General features: G+C 64.8%; 1 protein-coding gene across 1 annotated transcript in view; it reads left to right on the top strand.

Moving 5' to 3' along the window:
• Window positions 1-8,635, top strand: part of KIF19 (kinesin family member 19) — a 24,947-nt gene that overhangs the window by 2,480 nt on the left and 13,832 nt on the right. The window contains exon 2 of the mRNA XM_004693368.2: window positions 8,078-8,188. Coding sequence (XP_004693425.1) covers window positions 8,078-8,188 — 111 coding nt within the window. The remainder of the gene's footprint in view (window positions 1-8,077; window positions 8,189-8,635) is intronic.

An 8,635-nucleotide genomic window follows, 5' to 3' on the forward strand; every position in this document is an offset into this window, starting at 1 on the left:
GAGCTTGCAGCACCAGCTTTCTGCCACCCACTGGACGTTTGGCCGCGTCCATGGCCAGGCTTCTTCCAGGCAGCCTTCCTAGATTGACCCACAGAAGCTGGACGCTTCCACTCCGTCCACGTGCTGAGGGGACTTTCCTGCTTGACCTGCCCGCTCTCCACGAGCGTGTGTCTGAGGAGGGAGCACAGAAGCTCCCTCCAGAGTGCGGGCGATCTGCAGAGTCCTCAGACGCCCGCTAACTCGTGTCCTGCTTCGCCACGCGGAGGTGGACGGGGCAGCCCGCCTCCCTTCGCGGGGAAGGCATCACGGTGCAGTTCCCGCTGCGCTGAGGCCAGCCAGGAGCGGGGGGCAGGGTGAGCAGAAAGGCCTGTCCCCCTCCGTGACCTGGCCTGCGGGGAGGCGAGACCCGCTCAGAGGACTGGGTCACCCACGCGTGAGCTGTAGCAACAGGGCTGCAGGGAACCGTGCAGTGAGAGCGGGAGCGGCGAGGCCTAGCCCGGAGGTCAGGGACGGTCCCCTCAGGCGCGGGAGGAGGTGCGTGAAGGGGGACTCAGCCTGAGCCCCGGCGTGTGCAAAGGCCCTGCAGTGAGGGGCCATGCCGCTGGGTAACCGGAAGGCCAGCGTGGCTCAGGCGGAAAAGAGAGGCGGCCAGAGGCGTGTGTGTGCCCAGGTCACACCGTGGCCAGTGGGGAATGATGCCAGGGGGAGGGCAGGGCTGGGCGCCCGGACAGGAGGCCTCACGGTGGCCTCAGAAGCCACCGCCCGCCCCCACGGGCTGTTGCTGCGGGCCGGGGCTCACGGAGGCAGCAGGATGGCGGGCGCCGGCAGAGGGAGGCCCAGGGGCACCTGCAGGGCCAGCCCTGGGCCTGGCAGGCTGGGCCTGGGAGGCCGGCGACGCCCCGGGGCAGGGGCCCAGGCCAGCTCCTCCGTCAACCCCCCAGCGTCATAGGCGCGCCATGTCGGGAGCCACTCGGGTCCAGCCTCCCTTGGGAAAGGGTAGCGGTTCCCAAAGGCCTGCGGGAGAGCGGGGTGACCAGTCTCGACCCATGAGGCCCCCGGGCGCAGGGAGCCGCTGACGTGATGTCAGGTAGGACGCCACCTGCCAGCCCTGGGGCGGGGGTGGGGCGTCGCTCCCTGCACACCAGGCGGCATCATCACACGGGGCCTGGGAGCTTCCCACAGCCTGCGCACGGCAGCGGGGTAGTAGGCCTGAGCTACCAGCGTCCATTAGCCCCAAAATTGAGAGGGGCCAGCCCTGGAGAGCCAGAGAGCGAGGGGAACTCCTCTTGTAGACAAGGCCTCTGTCCCCAAGGCTATCAGAGACGGCGCCAGGCCGGGTTAGGACAGGGATGGCCCTGGCCGGCTCTCTGCCGCTCTGGCCCCTGGCCGGAGTGGGGGCCGGTGGGTATTCACCGACGCCGGCAGCAGGCCGGCAGCCCACGGTGTGTGCCCGCGCGGCAAACACTGACTCCTTTCTGTCCTGCAGGCGGAGGGGCCTCCTGCCTGACGCAGCTCAGATCTCCGCCTCCGGAAGGTCAGGGCGCTGCTTTGTCCACCTCGAGAGGCAGGAAGGGGCCCGCGCAGCGTGGGCTTGGCTCTCAGCTGCCCCTCTGGTTCAAAGGTGGGCTCGCCTGCCTGCAGTTTGGGGGGTCCCAACTTGGGACCCCCAAAAGCCAGCCGCCCTCGGGGTTGCTCTGTGCCTCTGCCACACAGGACGTGAGTCCAGGAAGCAAAACTGACAGCTGTCATCCCTCGCCTCCCGTCTGCCCCGTGCCTGCCCCTCCTGGTGAGCTGCTCGGCCTGGCCGCGGCCCTGGCCCCTCAGGCTTGCACGCTGGACCCTGGGAGGCTGGTGGTCAGTGAGGCTGCCTCCCTGATGGGCCAGCTGGCCAGAAGTAGCTCTGCTGCTCCTCCTGAGGCCTGGCGCCCAGCGGGGTGAGTTTGGGGCGTCCCCAGGACCGTAGTCTCTCCCCACAGAGGTGCTGCTGGGCCCAGGCCCCCCGCCAAGATGCAGATTTTCTCTCTCCCTGCTTTCCCTGTCCCCTGGGCCATGGCCCGCGTGGCCGTGCTCTGTGGAGAGGCCTCCAACCCAGCAGGGGCGGGGGGCGCTGGTCCCCCCCTCCCTGCCTGGTCTGTTTCTGGCCGGAATCTCTGAGCAACGCAGCCCAAGGGCGCTGTTGAGGGCCCGGCCCCTTGGTGGACCGCAAGGCCTGAGAGGTCGTGGGACGGCCTTCCTCACAGCTGGCCTTCTCTGGGGGACATGGGAGGTCACAGCTACTTGAGGCTTCGCTGGGCGGCTCTTCCACAGGCAAAGTGACCACTAGAGAGAAGGGACCGCTGAACCTGGAGCTGGGAGGCTGACTGGGGGGGAGGGGGTCATGTACAGGGCAGGGCAGGGCCAGGGGCTGAGGTGGCCAGTTAGTCCGGACGTGGCCATGCGGCCGTCCTTAGAGGCTGTGTGCACACTGCTGACCCCAGCCTGGCACACGGTGGGGCCCTAGCAGGTGTGAGCTTATCCTCAGAGCTGAGGTATAGGTGGTTTGGGGCCCCAGAGGCAAGTGAAACCCAGCCCGCCTCCGGGATGGGCCCCCAGGGACCCTTAGGAGCTCCCGGGGTGGGACAAGGCCCCAGACCCAGACCCCTCCGGAGTGGGGGATGAAACTCCAGAGGGAGCAGTCGCCCTCTCCCTCCCACCCTGCCCACCAGACTGTTTATCTGCAGGATTTAAGTCACCTGACCAGACACCCAATCCCATAATTAGCTCCATCTGCTCAGCGCCCAGCATCGAGCCCCTCCTGGGGGCTTGGCTGAGCATCAGCCCCACGGTGGGGGTGAGGTGGGCAGAGGAAGCACGAGGCGGGGGTTGCTGAGGGAGACTGGGCTTGGACATGGAGAAGCGGGGTCAGACTGGAGAAGGGTGCGTCTCAGGCCCCACACTTCAGGCAGAACAGGCTAAAGGCTGCAGACCCACGAAAGCTGACGCCCCCTTCCTCCCCGCCTGGCCACGCCCCAGCCAGCCCCACCCTGCCAAGGACTTTGCAGGTTACAGGGACCCTGGGGGAGGCTGGCCACACAAGCGCCAGCTATTGTGAAAGATAAATAAGGGATAAGGTGACAGGCGCTGAGCCTGGGAGAGTGCCGTGGGCAGCTGCCGTGGCCCACTGGCCTGCCGGGGAGGGGCTCCCACACACCCACCATCTGTGTGCTTCCTGGCCCCGTGGCCCCAGAAATGAGCCTGGTGGAGGGTGAAGGGGGTAGGAATCCTGCGATCCATGATCCTTTGCGTCTGGCTGCTTTCACTCAGTATAGTTGAGCCTTGACTGACACGGGCTTGAATTCATATGTGGATTTTTTCCCTCCTTCTCTTTGCCCCCCTCCTCTTCCTCCTCCCCCCCTCCTCCTCTTTCTTCTTCCCTTCCCCCTCCTCCTCCACCTGCTTCTCCTCCTGCGGCACACCGAGGCCATGCAGACCTTTGTGACACACCGCTGGACATCACATGTTTCTTTCTTCTGTCTCCCTTTACTGTGAGAATATAATATATAATACATGTAACACCCAAAATCTGTGGGTATAACACCCAAAAAGTACTATGCATAAGACTCTAGTCAACAGCAGGCCACTCGTGGCTAAGTTTTGGATGAGTCGAAAGTTATCTACGGAACTTTCTACTGAGTGCAGGGTCAGTGCCCCAGCCCCTCACCGCTCAAGGGCCATAACATCTCCGAGGCTCATCTGTGTTGTCCCATGTGCCAGAACCCTGCTCCTTTTAGTGGCTGGGTCACGGCACGTGGACAGTCTCCACGTGGTATTATCCTCTCATCAGCTGGTGGGGCTTTGAGCCGTTTCCCACCTTATGGTGATTGTGAATAATGTTGCGAAGACTCAAGGCTTCTTACATCGGCACCTGCAGGGATACATGGCCTGACCACTCAACGAGCAGATTTGTGGCCCCCTTCCTCTGGAGTCTGATGCCATGAATCTGCACAGTGCCTGGAATCTGCATTTTATAAGGTGGGGGGCTGGGCCCTGATGAAGTTGTCTGCTGACCCGTAAGAGGTGCAGCCCCTGCCTCTCTTTTAGACCACACCTACCCGCACCCTGGGCCTAGGGAGCCTCAGGGCCCTGTAGGCAGGTGGGGCGGACCAGGACCTCCACCAGGTGTCTAGCTTGCTCCTAAGCAGCCAGCCAGGCTTTGGTGGCTTTAAGAGCTCAGCACACTCAATTTGACCTTAACTGTGTACCTGATGGCTGGCAGGGCCCAGGGACATCTTCCCAGATGTCCTCACAGGGACCAAGTTCTCCTTAAAGAAAATACAGACAAAAACCTAGGAGCAGTCTTACAGGGTGAAAACCTCTGGAACCAGGTCTTGTTGTGCTGTTTACCCATGAGTAAAGGGCATGGGTAGGTCTGGCTCCTTGGGCTGGAGAGGACAATTCCTAGGCACCGTCTTCCCCAATTCAGATTCTTTGTTGAGGTTTCACAAGGAGACTGGGGTGTCTGACTTTGCTGGTCCTCCTCTGCTGACTTTCAGCTTGGAGCCCAGAGAGGTGATGCAGTTTCCTCAAGGTCACACAGCAGTGTTGGTCCAGACCCCCACAGCTGGCACCCCCTCCCTTAGATCTTCGCTGCCACTCTTGGAAGTTGGAGGAGGAACAGTCTAGGGCAGAGGTTCTCATTAGGGGGCAGTTTTGCCATTTGGGGGACACTTGGCATCTGACGGGGAGAGGCTGGGGTGCTGCTCAACATCCTGTAGTGCACAGGCCTGTCACGCTAACAATGGCCCAACCCAGAGTGTCAACAGTGCCCAGATTGAGAAACCTGCTGTTAGTTTAGCTCCGGGAGTGGTGAAGGGCGCTGCCGGCTGGCGCCCACAGCTGGTGGTGTGCAGGAGGACGGGCTCCCCACAGGTTTTGTTCCGTGTTTCTCACCTAGGAGATGACCCTCTGGGAGCTAGGGAGGACTGGGTCCTGCTGGGGACAGTTCCCAGACTAGACCCCACCCCTAGCCCAAGCGCCTGCTGGAAGTTGGGCTTCCAGGCCCCAAGTCTGGAGCTCGGCTGGCACTGCTCAGGACGGTCAGGATGGCGGCACTGGGGGCGAGCGCTGAGCGGGAAGGCCTGGGCCGTGGAGACACTGCCCACCTCCCCTGGCCCAGGGCCCCTCGCCCACCCTCTCGCCTGCCCTGTGGGAGTGGCATCCCGACTGCAAGGGAGGGGTGTGGCCTAACTCGGACCCTGCTTCAGGCTGCCAGAGGGGCTGGCCAGGGCCCCAGCTCAGTGCCCACCTCCCTGCCGGGAGCAGGTCGGGCTGCTGTGTGTGTCTGTCCCGGGCATGCCTGGACCCGGCGGTGCCACGGGGCGTGCTCCCCAGGGCTGGGTCCTTAGGGGTGAGGGCGAGCCTGTCACGGGCTCTCTCTCCGCGCCTCCTGGCATTGTCTTCCCTTCAGGCGTGTCTGTGTCTAAACACCCCCACTTGATAAGGAGCCCACCCTGCCACCCCTAACTTAACTGATTACCTCCAAAGTGACTGTTTCCAAATAAGATCACGCTCCGAGGTCCTGGAGGTCAAGCCTTCCATGTACGAATGTTGGGAGAACACAGGCCAGCCTTGCCAGGCCGCACTGGCCGCCAGCTGGCCCGGGGCAGAGGCGGTGGTAGCCTGGGCTCTGGAACCTCGTGTGGACTCAGCTGTGCCGGGCAGTGGGCGCAGGCACCTTGCATAGCCAGACTGGTCTCACCGCGCCCTGCTCCGACATGTCAATGGACAGGAGAAAACGTACGGGCCAGCCTGGCCCTGAGCGCCCCACGAAGGTAGCTGTACCCAGCAAACGTTCCTTGGTGCGGGCTGGCGGCAGCCAGGGGACTTTTAGGAGACTTGGAGGGTGTGCAGAGGCCCGGGGTGGGGTGGGACCACGTCACGCACTCCAGAGGGGCCCGGTGTCTGCTCTCTGCGGTGGTGAGGATGGGAAAACCCCGAGCACCCCCGCTCTGCCTTCCCCCAGGCGCCCTGGCGAGGCTGAGCTGAGAACCTGTGGCCACCGCCACGAACGCTCTCGTCTCTTCACACTGCTCATCCTGTGAGAATCCAGGCTGTGCCACCGCCCCCAGGAAGCCTTCCTGGGACGGTGCAGCTGGGCCAGGGGCCTCTCCCTGTGGCCCGCCCCAGCCCGGCTCCTGTTCCTAAAACGTCTATTTTCTGCTCTCAGTGTCACAGGCAGAACCACAGCTCCCCTGGGTTCCCGGAGCCTTGCTGAATGTGGGGCACACAAGGGGTGCTTGGCGCTGTGTGGCTGACCAGGCCTCGGTCCCGGGCACCCCTCTGCTCCGGGGCTCGGCTCCAGCTCACCTGGCCGAGGCGCACAAGGGTTCCATTGTATGCAGAGTGGACAGGGATTGAGGGGAACTGCTCGGAGGGTGGGGTGTGGGCCAGGGCCCGACAGATGGGGGCCCAGACAAAGCCCTCTTTAAGAGGGGATCACGGCAGCCATGCGGACAATGAGCTGATTCAGGAGCCTGGACAGCAAAGGAATGAAATGCCCAGCATGTCATGAGCTTGGCAGTGCCCAGAGGTCATTTGAAGGTAACCAGTGGGTGAGCGGCCTCAGCGCAGGCTGCTCACCCTCCCCATCCCTCAGACCGCCAGAGGGTGCCCCCGGCCCCGGCCCCGCCGTGAGCAGCTTCTCGAGCTGGTCCAGCTGGTCAGATTTCCTTCTGTCCTCGTTCCGAGCCGAGGACCGTCGGGGTTACTCTCAGTTGGATCTGAAACTTGATGTGGCCTCAGGACCTGGGACGGGGCTGGATCCTGCAAGAGGCTTAGTGCATCTTGGGGCTGAAGCCATGAGGAGGTGTTGGGGACCCATGACCCCCCAGGGGCTGCTCTCGATCACCATGGCCACCCTACCGTTGAACAGCTGTGAGGGGGCTCGCGGGATCGCTCCCCCTAGCTGCCGTACCCGGACCCCATGGTTGAGTGGACGTCTGGGTAAGGCTGAGGGGGCCTGCGGGAATCCCCAGGCCAGACCTGACCTCCCAAATGCTGGCGCTTGACGGGTGCACCCGGGCCCACTCTGGTCTCGCCCATAGTGCACCGGGGCACCCAGGCTGTCTTCTCTCCCCTGGCCTCCCCGGGGCTGCCCCTCTTCCTGACCTGCTGGAGAGCCCTTTGGGGGACTACCACGGACCTGGGCTCCCTGCTGACGGGCCCCGGCTGGCCTACCTCGGGGTTCCCGGTGCACCTGGCTCACCTGTCCTGCCCTGGGCCTCGGCCCTCAGTCCCGCCTTGGTCGGCATCTCCCAGGAACAATTAGGTCGGGCTCGTGTGTCCAGCAGGTGCTGGGCCTGGCTGGGTGGGGTAGCGGCTGAGGGGCAGGGGTGCTGGGGGATGGGGAGGGGGTAGGTTCTGCACAGTGGGCAGTGCCGGCCGAGAGCCACAGCTGGGCGTCTGGCCCCTGCCCTGGCTGCGTGTCCTGGGCCTCGACTTTCCCTCTGACGATAATGATCACAAACTCCCGGGCGAGGGCGTGACTAGGGTGACCACTGCTGTCACGTACCGGGAGCAGCAGGCTGGGAGGGGGGGGGCGGGCGGCTGAGACCCCCCACCCCAGTACCCAGCCGGTGTGCTCCAGGGGGCGTGTCCTGGGGCTCACCTACCTGGGACTCAGCTCCTCAGTGCTCAGCAGCGTGGGCCCTGCCCCGTGCCTCTGGGGACCCCGCCCAGGAGGCAGGATGGGCGTGGAGACCCTGCCCCGACCTGGCAGTCCCGCCCATTAGCCCGTCCTGTGTGAAGGGGGCGAGGCGGGGCCTTGGGCCCAGCTGCCTCTGCCTCTGGGTTTGCCTTCCGGGGCCCCTCCTGCCAGTGTGAGCGTTCTGGGCCCCGCTTTCCTCACGCGTGAAGCGGGGACAGTGGTGGGCCGACCACCGGCCGCGGGAGGCCTCAGCCAGCCCGGCACGTCGGGCGTGGACAGCCCGTGACCGGACATCAGCGGCACCACGGTGCACTCCTGAGCGAGGACGGCTGCGGTCAGCTTGTCGGGGGTGGCCTGGGCGCCGTGGGCCCAGCTCCCTCCCGGACCTTGCAGATGGTGGTGCTCATGGACCCGATGGAGGACCCAGACGACATCCTGCGGGCGCGCCGCTCCCGGGAGAAGTCCTACCTGTTCGACGTGGCCTTCGACTTCACTGCCACCCAGGTGAGGCAGGGACAGCGTCCCTGTCCCCCATCGGGAGGGAGCCGGGGGGACCCTGCGGCAGCCACTCTGGCCCCCCCCTCCCCCCAGCTCCCACCCCACCCGTCACGTGCACACGGGGCTGCAGGTGCCACGAGCTTATTGCAGCCTGGACACAATGGCGGCCGTGCGGACACCCCTTGACCCGGAACCTCTCAGCACCCCTGCAGGTGCCCCCGGGAGCTGCTGAGAGGCCCTGAAAGCCATCTGGTGCCGGGAGGAGCCTCGGGGAAGCCGACACCCTCCCAGGGACCCCGCCACCCATCTGCGGGCTGCTCCTTTAGCAGATGAAATGCGTCTTTGGGCCCAGGGGCCAAGAGCCAGCTGTGGGGGGCGGCGTCTCGGGTGTTCCCCAGGGGGCGAAAGCAGAGATGTGCACACCCCTCCCCACCACCGCTGCTCTGGGGCTGC

This window comes from Condylura cristata, unplaced genomic scaffold (assembly GCF_000260355.1).
Source record: "Condylura cristata isolate star-nosed mole 26May11 unplaced genomic scaffold, ConCri1.0 scaffold00038, whole genome shotgun sequence".
Taxonomy (NCBI): Eukaryota; Metazoa; Chordata; class Mammalia; order Eulipotyphla; family Talpidae; genus Condylura; species Condylura cristata.